General features: G+C 40.5%; 1 protein-coding gene across 1 annotated transcript in view; it reads left to right on the forward strand.

The window, feature by feature from the left end:
• Positions 1-2,341: 2,341 nt before the first annotated feature.
• CNIH4 (cornichon family AMPA receptor auxiliary protein 4) overlaps positions 2,342-14,847 on the forward strand; it is a 28,298-nt gene continuing 15,792 nt past the window's right edge. Inside the window, exons 1-3 of the mRNA XM_004699938.3 lie at positions 2,342-2,450; positions 5,742-5,810; positions 13,689-13,801. Coding sequence (XP_004699995.1) covers positions 2,382-2,450; positions 5,742-5,810; positions 13,689-13,801 — 251 coding nt within the window. The 5' untranslated portion in view covers positions 2,342-2,381. The remainder of the gene's footprint in view (positions 2,451-5,741; positions 5,811-13,688; positions 13,802-14,847) is intronic.

Consider the following 14,847-nt stretch of genomic DNA (forward strand, 5'->3'; position numbering starts at 1 on the left):
TCTTGTCTTTAGGAATACCAAGCAGAGTTTGTGTGGCCTGCCTCCAGCAAGCTATTTATCTCAATGCCTCCAAATGAGGTCATCAGGCTGTGACCATATTGACAGGCTAAACTCCACCCCTTCACTCTTAATAGTCTCAAGTTGACAACAGATTATGTAGCTACTACAACACCAAACATGTACAGGCAAGAAAGGCCTTTGCAATCACTGTTCCCATTATGTGGGATGCTTTGCCTGCAAATCTTCATGCAAAACTTAAATGTCATTTTCTCAACATGGCTTCTCTGATCATTCAATCTACAAAATATTTTCCATACTCTTCAAGGTAATTATAACTGCATAGCATTATAGTTTTGCTTACCTGCTGTCCTTGTTCTTCACCATAATGTGCCCCAAAAGAATGTTATTGAGGGGGAGGGGGAATCCTCTGCAGAAGCAAAAGAAAAGAATTTTATTGAGAGTGAAAATATACTCCAGACTGGGGAACAAAGGATACAATACCAAAGGACCAAGTGTTCCAATATTCCAAGGAAAAATGGATTCCATATGGAGGATTGGTATTCCAAACAGCCATAAGACTATAGCAAGTTAAAATTCTACAAGATTAGCTGATTTATTTTCTGACAGACTTCTTGGCACCAACCTAACAAGCAATTTCTGAAATACCACATTTACATTCTTTCTTGGGTTGCTGCATAAACATTTTCCCATGACTGGCTCAACAAACATTTTCCTTAGAAAAAATGTTCACAAACTCTCCATTGTTTTCTGAGGGTAGTCAACATTCTACAAAAAGTTACATGTCATTCAAGCTCTAAATCCAATGTGTCATGGCTAGGCATTGGGGTGCTCACCACAAGGTTGGTGGTTCTTGGTTCAAGGTTAGCTGCTGTTTGGGAGAAAGTGGCTGTCTCCTCCTGTACAGCTGTACAATATTAGAAACCCTATTTATATGATTACTATGAACGGATTTTGGTTTATTCTTAGGAAGACAGAAATAAGGACCTCGGACAAAGTAAAGTCTAATTCAGAAAGTGGAGCTTTGATTCAGACCTAGGTCACTCATTTCCAGTCATGACCAGTTTTAAAGCAGCTTCACACAAATGTTAGCTACAGAAACACAGCAGCTTCTTCTCTCATCTTCACTCCGTATTCCTAGAAATATACCTGGCATCTGCACCCACTCCTGACTTACTGACATTGTTAAGTTCCAAAGACCAGATTATTCTTTGTTTCCTTTTTCTTTTCTTTTCTTTATTTTTGTAAGACCAGATTATTATGTGAAAACCAGCATTATGCAAAATGGAGGATGGCTACACCAGATCACAAAATGGAAGATGACTACATTGTTATATAACTGCCAAGTCACATCATTACATAATTGCCAAGCAACTGGGAATCACTATTCAAGTTGACCAAGCTGATTTAGCTATCACAACCAGTGCTGATCTTTGCTTTTCACCTTAGCATTTGCTTCTGCCAGAAGTCTATAATTAATGTGCAAAATAAGGTAGATTTTAAAAATTACTGTCATAAATGCTAAATGTCTGGTAACAAGATATAAGTGAGTAGGTATACTAGCTGCAGAAAAAAATGGTTGAATAAATTACTTTGATATAATTTCCTCATAGCTGTTTTTAACCTTTGAAATGATCTTCTCGTGTTTTTGTTTGTTTTGTTTTTTTCAACCTGTTCCTCCTACCCACCCTTGGAGAGCAAGGATCTTGTTTGCCCTGTTCTGTACTGTATCCCTAGAGTCTATAGAAGTTCTTAGCATATATGCTAAGATGTTAGTGAAATGTTTAATGAAGAAGTCAGACAAATAAATCAGTTTTCATTGATCTTAACATCCAGAGCGGAGGAGAGACACTTCTGTTAAGACAGTATAAATAAAGAACTGTGCGAACGCTGGAGAAATTGAGACCAAGGAGCATAAATTTCAAGTGTTAAGTCAGGTGTGTTGAAGTTAGATTTGTGCTTTGAGCTGAGAACCTCTTTTCACTTCCAATTGGGTCGAGTGCAAAGGGAAGAGCAGATATTAGTAATAACTTCACACCTGAGAAATGAATTCTACTGGGTACCCAACAGATTAAAGGCACTTAGGCAAATACCCACTAATCAATGTTCACAATTTCTGGAAATGTAAATTACATTTTCGAGCTAGATTGTACTAATCAACTACAATCCCCAGCATGCACCGGGACGATAAACAGCGTGTAAAAAGTTCGCCTACAACTCCCAGCATGCCGCACTCCAGACGGGATGGACTACACGCCCCAGCCGGCCTGGACAAGGGCCTATCAGGGGCGGGGCGAGCAGGGGCGCCGCCGCCGGTTTGACTGTAGGAGCGGTGGTGGCGGCGCCGAGGGCGGCGGAAGAGGATGGAGGCTGTGGTGTTCGTCTTTTCTCTTCTCGATTGTTGCGCGCTCATCTTCCTCTCCGTCTACTTCGTATCCTTGTTTGAGGCGGGCAGCAGCGAGCGTAGGCCGGCCCTGGGCCCTCCGCCGAGGGGGCCAGGCTGAGGGTGGGCCCGGGTGGGGCGAGCCCCGGCGCGGGGAGTGCCCAGGTTGTACAACTGGGGCCGGCTTGCCCCGCCCTGCCTGGGCTGCGGCCGCCCCTCACCTGGGGGTCCTAGCGGCTCTGGCGTTTGATAGGCCCCACGACGCCCCGGCGCAGCTCTATCCCGGTCGAAGGCCGGCATCGCGTCCCGCTTTGGGCGCCCTGGACAGAAGGGGCAGTGTTCTCCGTCGGGAGCCCCCCACCCGCGGGGCCGTCTTCGGATTCTTGTGGGGGAGGGGGGTCTCGAGAACCTACCCACGCCCATAGGCAGTTCCTCGTCGACTGACTGTCTGTGTCTGGGACCAGAGAGGGGGTCATTCTCTGGGCGACACCCCTGCCGCCTTTGTTCTCTCGGATCTGGGTTCGTGCCTGGGACCTTTCAAACTCAGGAATGGACTTTTTTCCCAAAAGGGATGGGTTGCTTCTTTCACGGGATCGTTTGGTAGTGAATGTTAGGAAGGATTAATTATTTTAAAGCCCTCTGCTAATGGTTGTCCGCTAATTGCCTCAGACAATTGCCGATCCTGCAAATTTAGTAGCCCATGCACGTGTTTTCGTTTCCAAAATTTCAAAATGACACGTGCTCCTTTTTAGCTGAATTAATCTCTTTTATTTGGTAGAGAATGCTGGTTTTAGGTGAGTTATTAAGATAATTGTCCCTCCACTTGCTTTCTTACTTTTGAGGGACTTTATTATAGTGAAAAAAGACAACAGTTTGAATCCGACCTGCTCAGTTAGTCGTTGGCAACGAGTTTTACTCCACCTCTTTAGCCTTCCTTATCGTTAAACTGGAAGTGTTTTCTTCCCACGTAGGTATGTTTACCATGAGAGCATGTGTTAGGTTGATGTCTAACCAAACCAAACCAAACCTGTTGCCATCAAGTCGAATCGAACTCGGGCCCCACAGTTTTGCAGGCTGTAAATCTTTAGGGAAGGGAATTGCCACATCTTTGTCCCAGTGGAGCAACTGGTTAGAGCCACCATTGTGCCCTAGGGCTCCTTGCGCTCCGATGGCTGGTGAATAATAAAGATTGCAGCTGCAGCTTTTACTTCAATGGATTTTTTAAAATGAGAAGATCCCTGAGTTTTTCTAGGTTTGAGGAACAGACTGGAAGGACAACACGTCTTGCCTAAGTTTGGATGCTGCGTATCTGTACCTTTTGTGCCCTAAGAAATTGGATCTTAAACTCTGGATTTCTCCCGCTCTCTTCTTGGAAAAACTAGGCCTGACACTTTACAGTAGTCTTGATGGATACCGCTTATGTCTGATGGAATGGGTTGATTCTGTGGAGTGTAATGTTGGCAGGCATGGTATACATTCAATGCATTTTGATGAAAGCCATCATACTTTATTACTGTATTTTAGGACTGTTGCACTCACTTAGTTTTAGCAATCAGAGGTGGAAAAGAGGGGTAGATTTTCTGTAAGGTGTAGGAATTTTGGACTTTGAACCATGAGCAAAATTTATAGAGGTGTACATCAAGAGCAAAGGTTTAGAGACAGGCATGTTCAGGGCATTTATGAGTGACAAGTTAATGAATAGACCATCTGGAGCACAGAGTTGATTTTAGTGACATTAGAAGGTCAGATTGGAAAGGCAGAAGGAAAGGTGAAATTAAACCAGTGTGTAGTCAACTTGAATGTTATCCTTTAGGCAGTGAGGTGCCACTGAAACTTGTTGGCATAAACAAAGAGTTGTATTATTGTTGTTAGTTGCCTTTGAGTCTGTTCCTATTCATAACAACTCTATGTACAACTGAACCAAACTGCCTGGGCCTGCACTGCCTTCATAGCCCTGGCTTTGAGCCCATTGTTGCAGCCACTGTCAATCCCTGGAGGACCTTACTCTTTTTCACTGGTCCTTATGGCATCCTGGTGGCATGGTGGGCTACACATTAAGCTGCCATCCACAAGATCGGTGGTCCAAACCAGCCAGCCGTTCCTCAAGAAAAAGATGCCGCTGTCTGTTCCGGTAAAGATTTCAAGTCTTAGAACCCTAAGGGGGCAGTTGTACTTCTTCCTATAATGTTGCTGAGTTAGAATCAATTCCGTGGCAGTGACTGAGTGTGTTACTGGAAGGTGAATCCGCAGTGTGAGTTGGAAACAGGAAAGGCTGGAAGGTAAGAGGTTCACCTGAGTAACTGTGGGCAAGTGGAAGCAAAGGGATAAAAGTGAGTGATGTTAAGAAGAAATTATTGATAGGGTCTTGTGATGATTGATGTGTGCTGTGACATAGAAAGCAGAGAGGGCTTTCCACATTTGGAGCCGATAAAGTTGTTGGCAAAAAGGAGACAAATTGGAGGAGAAGCAATTTTGTGGGGAAATTATGAAGCTTATTTTAGGTGTATTGAGGATTGACAAGGAGCTAGTAATATGGCAGTGTTTAATATTTAGTTGAGAGTACTTTTTACTTTTTTTTAGTGGACAGTTTCAAGCATAAAAGTAGAGAACCGTATATTTCCATCTCAGTCATTTCCAACATTTTGCAACTGTTTTTTTTTTTTTTTTTCTCTCCCTCAACTACCGTAGGTGATGGGAGCAGGGGATATCTTAAAGCAGATCCCAAACTTAATCATTTCATTAACTACATCTACTTCTCCTTTTATGGCCACCTCCTTAAATTGTTCTTTGTGGGTTTACAGTTTAAACTAAAAGTAGTTTAGATCTAATTCCAGTTTAATGTGGCTACTGTGGAGTTTCACAAATATAAAAAAGTATTCATACATAATCTGATTTTTGGCCTAGCTGCTACCAATGTGGCTAGGCTCAGTTTTGTGTCTTGTTTTCATTAAACACATTCTAAGGCGTTGAAGACTTTTTATGCTTGTGTCATGAACAAATACTTTTTCTAGTATTGGAAGTTCAGGTTTTTACTATTTAACTTAGTGTTTTTTTTTAACTAAGTTTTATTGGTGTTATTTTCTGTTTCTTAGAGCCATTGGTAAGCATTTGAGGAACTCAGACTGAGTCTGAGTTTCCTTGTCTGCATCAGATTTCTATGGGCCAGATTGAAGTGAGAATAATAAAAGGATTGTTCTGTGAAAATAATTTTGTCAAGAAGAACATAAATAAGAAAATTGAACCAACTCTGAGTAAATAAGGGATTTTCCCCAATTGCTTAGTGAAACTTAAAGAAATTTGCTTAGTTGTAAAACTACAAATTCCTTATCTTGAGCCTCAGATAATTACTTTGTCTGATTTAGAATGTGATTACATTAATGCTAGATCATGTTGCTCGAAATTAAACAAGGTAAGATTTCGTTGCTCATTTTCTGGTACTGAAATCGGCACGCCATGTTCTGTACTGAAGATGATGATAGCTGCTCAGCATATGAATGTACACTTGATTTCAGGGCGTGTGCTCCCTCTTGTTCACGGGAGAGTTGACAGAGCTGCTGTGCTTTGCAGTGAAGGCATACTAGGAATTCTTGTTTTTCTCTCCCTCCTTCGCCCTTTCCCTCTCCCTTCTTACCTCCCTCCCTCCTTTCTTTCTTTGACTAACAGGTCTTTAATGAGAGCATTGAACCAAATAAAGTTAATGAGCCCCCTGAAAGGGCCTAGCTCCTGGACAGTCATATAGTACAGCTTTGGGACCCTTGTCCCAGGGTAGGCGCACATCAAGGTCCTCATCTTAGAACCAAATAAGTGTCCCCTGAGGACTTTGGTCCTTCCAGCACTGGTACAGCCTGAAGGTCCCAGGGAGACCATCCTGGGCGAAGCATTCCAGGTGCCTTTGTCTAGGACTAGCGGGGGAGGGAGCGAGAACCAGCCACTGGTCCTGCATCGGCCTGCCTGAAGCCTGGAGGCCGGGTGTGCAGGGCACAGAGTGGTTTAGCCATGACCATCCTCTAGGAGACAGTCACAGGAGAGAAGTCAACCCCCAGGATGTCCACAAGGTGTGGGTACTGGGTGTAGGGGCCTGCACACAGACTGGAGGTCTTGAACCCTATGCCCAGTACCTGCAGGGGCAGGAGGAGACCCTGAGCTACCAGGAGTTTTTTTCATACTAGGACTTATGACTTGGACATTTTGTTTCTTTACCTCTTCCTGGTCCCCTTGACATCATTACTCAGGCTAGGCACAGGTTCATTATGAGGGTATTTCTTTGTTTTCTGTGTCCAGACCCCTCCTCCTGCTCATGGCAAAAAGGCTCAGTCTGTGTGCCTTTTGTTGAATGAAAGAAGAAGACCTCTGTGTGGCTTGCTGCAGACTGGAATTAATTGACTGATTTGTTTGAAGGCATTTTTATCCTTAGTGTAGTCCGGACTTTATATTTAGCAAGATTGTATAGATATAGATATATGAAAACCAGTTGGCCCTGTTTCACTTTCTGAGGTGAACAAATAGAAACATTTTTAGATGAAAGTTCATACATACAGTACTGTGAGGTGACTTTGACCTGACCTAAAAATGATGCCGTGTCTCCCTTTGCCTATCTTCTTTCAGTCTACTTCAGTTTCTCTGACCCGTGAGAGAAATGAAAACTTGGAAAGTTAACTTGTCTTTGGAAAGAGAAAGAGCTTCTGGAAAAAGATACTTCTCTTTAGAAGGATGATAAGGACCTCTGGTGACTTAGTGGTTACTCATTGTGCTGCTAGCTGCAGGGTCAGTAGTTCAAAGCTACCAGCCCCTTTGTGAAAGAAAGATTGGACTTTCTATTCCAATAAAGAGTTAGTCTTGGAAACCCATAGGGGCAGTTCTACTCTGTCCTACAGGGTCACGGTGAGATTGTGAACTCAATGGCAGTTAAGTTTAAAAGGATGATAGATTTTTAAATTTTTTAAAAATCAGGTGGTTTCTCTATATTGCTTTGTATTTCTTGCATATTCAGTATTTCAGCTACATTTTGGGTTATCCTTGATAAGAAATTAAATAAAAGAAATGGTTACTGAGATTCTTTCATTAAGAAAGTTATTCCTTGACTTGGAAGTTAAATGGCTTTTAGTGTTAATTTTAATTTTTACAAAATTATGAAAACAGTATCTTCCCTACCTTTTAAATTTTGGATTATAAAAAAAAAATTAGATTGTCCTTTAAAATTTAGATTAAATTTTGGTACTCCTCCCTTAAATATCTTCTATCTTTTCATTTTATTTTTGGGGTTAAATTTACCTTCAGTGTTTCTTTCCCTGTGATGCCATATTCTGATAATATAAATGTGTTATGGCAGAGCTTTGTAGTAAACAGTGATATTCTCTCTTTTATTTTTATATTTTGGATAGCTTTGTCTTTCTCAACGTTAATAATTTTGCAGAATTTTTTCCCTTCATTTTTCTATTTACCTGTTACTAAGGATTTTCAATAACATCTGTAAAACCAGTGAGTATTATTTTGAGCATTGTCAAACATCTTAAAGTGATCAGTTAAGTGTTTTCCCGAGTGACATTTCAAGAGACTGCCCGCCATTAAAGAGGTCTTGTCTGCGCTCTGGGCTTTCCGCCTGGGTTTGGGAGCTCCTGATTCTCAGGTCTCTTATTCTCCTTTTGTTTGGGGCATATTCATTCACTTTGCTGGAGTAACTTCTTGAGGTAGAGTACTTGGGGATTAAGTTTTTGAGGTCTTGTGTGTCATCAAATGTCTTACCCCTGGTTAGTAGTTGGTCTGAGTACAAAATTCTAGGTTGGAAAACACTTTTCCCTCAGATTTTAGAAGACTGTTTTAGTTGTTTTCTGACTTTCAGTGTTCAAGTTAGAAAGTCAGATGCCATTTTGATTTCTGCTTATTTTTTAATGAGTTTATTGGGGGCTTTTATAGCTTTTATTACAATCCATCCATCCATCCATCCATTGTGTCAAGCACATTTGTATATATGTTGCCATCATTTTCAAAACATTTTCTACTTGAGACCTTGGTATCAGTTTATCCTCCCCCACCCCCACTACCCACCCCCACCCTCCTGAACCCTTGATAATTTATAACGTTTTTTTTTCATGTCATATACCAACCACTGTGTCCTTTCACCCACTTTTCTGTTGTCTGTACCGTTGGGCAGGGGTTATATACATAGATCATTGTGATCTGTTCCCCCTTTCTCCCACCACCTTCCCCTTCCCCTCTAGTATCACTACTCTCATTATCTGTCCTGGATTCCCTGTGCTTCTAGCTCTTTCTGTACCAGTGTACATGCTCTGGTCTAGCTGGACTTGTAAGGTAGAATTGGGGTCATGATAGTAAGGGGAGGAAGCATTAAAGAATGAGAGGAAAGTTGTATGTTTCATCGGTGCTTTACTGCACCCTGACTGGCTCTTCTCTTTCTTGTGACCCCTCTGTTAGAGGATGTCCAATTATCTACAGATGGGCTTTGGGTCTCCCCTCTGCGCTCCCCCTCATTCACATTGATAAGATTTTTTGTTCTGGGTCTTTGATGCCTGATATTGGATCCCATTGACACCTCATGATCACAAAGGTTGCTGTGCTTCTTCCATGTGGGCTTTGTTGCTTCTCAGCTAGATGGTCACTTGGTTATCTTCAAGCCTTTAAGACCCCAGAAGCTATATCTTTGGATAGCCAGGCACCATCAGCTTTCTTCACTTCATTTGCTTATGCACCCATTTTGTCTTTCATGATCGTGTTGGGAAGGTGAGGGAGTAATTGAGTGGAGGCCCAATGCCCATCTGTTACCTTAATACTAAACCTATAAATATATTCACATAGATCTATTTCCCCGTCATCATGTATAAACATATTTACATATGTACATGCCTGTATTTAGACCTCTATAAATGCCTTTGCCTCCTCATTCTTTCCTCTTATTTCCTTCTACTTTCCTCTTGTCCCTCTATCATTTTTGGCTTTCAGTCAGGTTTCAGTAATTCCTGTTGGCTACGCTGCCCTTGATCAAGCCCCACCAAGCGTCCTATGTCCTCCTCCTCATCGATTTTAGATCACGTGTTGTTCCCTTGTCCCTGAGTTGGTTTACACTGCCTTCCTTTCCCTAGCCAACCCCTCTCACCCACCAACCATTGGTCCCTTTGTTTTCTCCTCAGAATTGTTTATCCCGCCTGTCTTATCTAGATAGACTTGCAAAGATAATAATAGGCACAAAAACAAGGCAAAGCAAAACAAAACAGGACAACAACAAAATCAATGACAAAAAAAGAAAAGCCTATAAATAATTCCAGGTCTGTTTGTTGACCTGTAGGAGTGATTTCTGCTGATGGGGTGCCATGCCCTAGCCCTGATTTCTTTTTCTTATGTGATTTTATTTATATTTTGGTCCTGTCCGCTCTATGCAAGATTCTGAATTACTTCTTTGCCCTTAGAATTTTACACAGTGGTACCTTTGTGGGCCATTATTTAGGAAGGCCTTTTTTTTAACAAAACAGTGATAAATGTCCAGAAAAGGACATCTGATAGGCTCTATATGTTTGAGAAATGGTCTTGTATTCTTTTCAGAAAAGAATTCTCTTTTCATTCCTCTCTTTTTGTTACACTCAGTCACTGAGTAATTGATCTGCTGGATTGTTTTGCCAATTTTTTAATCTCATTTTCACTGCTTTGGTTTTTTTCCCCTTCCACCTTGATTACTTAAGATTTCTTTTAACTTTATCTTCTGACTTCTCATCTGTGCTGTAGATTACATTTCCCACAGCTTTGTTCTCTTGGTTCATGCCTAATTCTCTTAGCACTCAGAGAAAAATGACAATATTATTCGTAAATTGTTCTTTTGCTTCCTACATTATTTCTATTTCTTCCAAGTTCCTTTCTTTTGTTTTTTCCCCCCGTTTCTTTCATGTTGGATGGAGGTTTTCCTCAAATGGCCAATCAGTGATTGTCTAGCGTACTTCAGGTTAAAGCACTAAGATGCTTTTTGGAAGCTCTGCATGGGTGGCCCAGGCCTGTTGACTCCCAGGAGAGTAACTGATATCTATCTAGACTTTCATTGGGTTACCTGACATGGCAGGGGTTATTGGTAGGTGTTGTCCCTTGCACCTTTTAGTTGCTCCAGAAAAGAATCTCCTAGGCTTCCATGGAGGAGATAGATGTAAATCGAGTGCTTATGTTCTGGGAATAAGTTAGTAGAAGGGTCCATGGGAAGCAGAAAAGAGATTGAAAACAGGATTTGGCTAAAAGTTAGTAATCCATATCCAGTAAGGTCACATCTGGCTTCCTAGAACTTAGTTTCAGGTGGGGTTCTGTGTAAAACAGTAAGAAATGAAAAGTTTGGAAACTAGGAATCAGATAGCATGCAGAGTGATCCCACCATGCCACCATCGACTGCCTTGGCGTCAATTCTCGTTCATAGCCACCCTGAAGGGCAGGGTAGAACTGCTCTGTAGAGTTTCTGAGGCTGGAAATCTTTACTGAATCGTACTGCCTCAGCTTTCTCCCAAGGAGTGGTTGATGGGTTTGAACTGCCAATCTTTAAGTTAGCTGCCAAACACATAACTCACGACTCCACTGGGGCTCCCTTGGCAGAGTTAGCAGTAAGTAACCTTGGCTGACATGCATGGAGCCCTGCTGGTGTAGTGGCTGCTTAATAAACAGACCTATTCCATTATTTCTTTCAGTATAAGGACAGCACATAGGAGCCCTGGTGGCATAATGGTTATGTGTTGGGCTGCTAACCACAAGGTCAGCAATTCGAAACCACCAGCTGCTCCTTGGGAGGAAGATGAGGCTTTCTCTCTTGTAGAGTCAGTCTCAGAAACTCACAGGGGCAGTTCTACCCTGGCCTTATAGGGTCACTGTGAGTCAGAATCGACTCTGTGGCAGTGAGTTTTTATACGGCATGTGACATACATGCATTATTTCATCTGAATCTGTGAAACAGCTTTGTGAGTTAGGTATGATGATCTCCACACATTGTAAAAAAGTGTGGCTTAGAGAAGATAATGAAGTCTTCCCAGGATTGCATGGTGAATAAAGAGCAAGGATTCCTTTCCAGGCTTGTTAGACTTGGTTTATGGCACTTTATACTTTATTGCAGTTGTCTGAAACAAAAAGCCAGAAATAGAGTTACTATACAATAAGTAAGGATCCCTGATCGCAGAGTGGATTATGTGTTTGACTGCTAACCACAGGTCAGCTATTTGAGCCCACCAACTGCTCTTGCTAAAAAAAAAAAAAAAATGAGGCTTTCTGCTCCCAGAAAGATTTACGACTTCAGACACCCACAGGCGAAGTTCCGGTCTGTCTTCTAGGGTCCTGGTGAGTCACAATTGGCGAGTAGTAAGTTTGGGACAATAACTAGAGATTCAAATGTTCACAAACCTAAAATGGGTCTGTCAGAGTTTAAATGTTCCAATCTTGTTATAAAATGGAAGAACTTCTCCACGTGTGCGCAACTTTTAAAAGAAAAGTTAGTTTTTTCTTATAAAAATGTTGTTGTCAACCTCACATCTGGATCATTTAGCATGAGCTATCCGTTAATTTCTATATATTTCTATATATTAAAATGTATTCTAAAATGTTTACTGCATAATTTGAAGATGAATTTAGATCTTCAAAATAGTTATGAAAATTGCTATGAAGTCTATGTCTTTGACACTCTGAATTGCCTTCACACCTTTTGTATGTGTGCCTTTTCAATTTTTACTGTTTTCTATTCTTCTTGGGCTATATTCTGGCTTTACAGCATCAACTTGTAGTCTCTATATATTGTATAGACTTCCATGCCAAAAAGAAAACCCACAGCAACCTAATCAATGGCAACTCATAGTGACCCTGTAGGCAGAGAAGAACTACCCCTTTGGGTTTCCAAATCTCTGTGTTCCAAAGGCTGCAGAGTGACTGGTGGATTCAAACCACTGACCTTATGATCAACAGCTCAATGCGTAAGCAATTATCTACCATGGGACCCATATACAGCTTCCATGGACGTTCCAGGAAACCTAATTCTTTACAAATTTATTGTCTTATTCCATGATTTGTGGGTCTGAATTTTTCTCATATTTAAAATAGGAGGATGAATTAATAAATTAGTATAACTTAATAGCTGAAAATATAGTGAAAAACGTATCTAAGAAACTAGAGCAGATATGATCCATCCAATGCAATTTTCTGAATCAGCACCCCAAATAACCCTGCAGACAGCCTTAAAAACCAAGACGCCAAGAAAAAAAATGTTGTTGCTTTGTGATACCGTTTCCCTGAAAACAAGACAGTGTCTTATATTACTTTTTGCTCCCAAAGATGCGCTAGGTCTTATTTTCAGGGGCTGTCTTACTTTTCCATGAAGAATATGGTACACATTTATTGTTGAACAACAAAAAAAGGAAATTTATTACCTGTATTACGGTACCGTAGTAGTTGTCATCACAAACCAGCATAACCAGACAAACTGAATCCTACAGTATCAAGAATTAATTGTTGCTACCATTATTTCCATGTACAACAATCTATGGTACATTTACTCATTTATTCAATGACAGTCATGTCATCATCTTCTGGAACATCATCATAACAATCCAAACCCTTGTTTTTGGGGAGGTCTCATTTTCAGGGGGTTGCCTTATATTTCACCGAGAGGCAAAACTGTAAGTAGGTCTTATTTTGGGGGAAACAGGGTATTAGCATCTTTTAAAAGCAGATTCTTTTAAAAAAAGCAAAGTCTTGTTAGGCAAACCTTGTTACAGTAGCTGAGAATATATAATTACACAGTGAACAAGGATCCTAGGATCCTAGCACCTTGGTTCATTGTCTTATTTGGTCAACTTTGAACTGCTCCTACACACTTTTAAAGTCATCCCCCCTTCCCCTTTTTCTTTTCTAATTATATAAAAATTTCCTCTTATGGATTAAAAAAATTTTTAAATTGATGTTCTGCCTCGAAAGGCAGCAGCAAATACATGTATTGACTATCGCAGATTAGAGTAAGAGGCTTTTTGATGCGATAGAGAGTAAATATAGACTCTTTTGCTGCTGATGTTAGTTGTCATTCAAAATCTGCTTAGTGATGCTAGACCTTTCTTGGAATAAAATGTAATTGAAATTAAGTGTTTATTTTTAAGCTGTGCCTTGATGTATTTGCATGAGGTAAGCGGTATGCAAATTTGGGGCACCTGACTAAAAATAACCTTGAAACAGTGGCAGGTAAGTTCTCTGTGTGTTGATTTAGCTTCAAATAACATATATAGTCAGAAAAGACACAGCAGAAGAGATATAACACTGTGTTCTTCCCTTGCAGTGGGTAATTCCAGAAGTAATTGGCCATACCGTTGTTACTGTATTAATGCTAGTTTCACTGCACTGGTTCATCTTTCTCCTCAACTTGCCTGTTGCCACTTGGAATATATATCGGTGAGTATAATTGCTTTTCTAGAATCCCCGATGGCACAGTGGTTAAGCACTCAGATGCCCAACAAATGGTTTGGCAATTCAAACCTGCCAAGCCGCTCCATGGGGAAAGATGAGGCTGTCGGCCTCCATAAAGGGTTACAACCTTAGAAGTACTGTGCGGCAGTTCTCCTCTGTCTTTGATGATGGCTCTGAGTCAGTGAACTTGAAGGCAGCAGGTTATAGGTATTTATTGTCTTATGCTAGGGTAATTGTGTGTGTGTGTGTTTTAAAACCTCTTCTCCACTAAGACATATGCCAGTATTAAAGTACAGGATGCTGGATGCTTCATTGAATCAGCATTTATTTTTGTTCTCGGGATATAAGGCAGACGGCAATTAGCATAGTGTACTCTTAAAATAAAAGCATGTATTTATGTGTAAATTTAAAGATATGTATGTTTAGCTCTAATGTCTAAAAACTTGGAAATTACTTTTTCCATTTTGTTTTGAATATCATTTTCTTTAAGGATAGTCAAAAGCCTGAGAATATAACATATGGTCTTTGTTATTTATATCTGCATATTTTAACCTAGAGTGTGCTTGAATTGCTCTAAGATGAATAGTATTTTAAAGCCTGAAAATGAAGTCGCCTATCAAAATTTTTACATAGTAAACTAAGGAAGTTTGTTCAGACTTAGCTCAATGGAAGCACTACCTAGATGTAATGGTATAGTAGGCTGTTGTACCACAGCATATTTTCTTATAAAGAGCTGTGGGGGAATTGCGACAAACCTGAAATTATTTTTTATGCTATTTGGTTTACTGCTGTACTAAATTTTAGATTTTATTTTACTTTTGTTTGTATCTAGGTTTTTGTTAATTTTTGGTTAAAATTATTCATTCACTGATTTTTTTTGCTTTTAATTTTGCTTTTTAATATACAATAATTTTTTTTAAATCGCTTTATTAGAGGCTCATACAACTCTTTTTTAAACATTTTATTAGGGGCTCTTACAACTGTTATCGCAATCCATACACACATCAATTGTGTAAAGCGCATTTGTACAT

Source organism: Echinops telfairi, unplaced genomic scaffold, assembly GCF_000313985.2.
Source record: "Echinops telfairi isolate 266 unplaced genomic scaffold, ASM31398v2 ScPeMD7_7424;HRSCAF=8462, whole genome shotgun sequence".
NCBI lineage: Eukaryota > Metazoa > Chordata > Mammalia > Afrosoricida > Tenrecidae > Echinops > Echinops telfairi.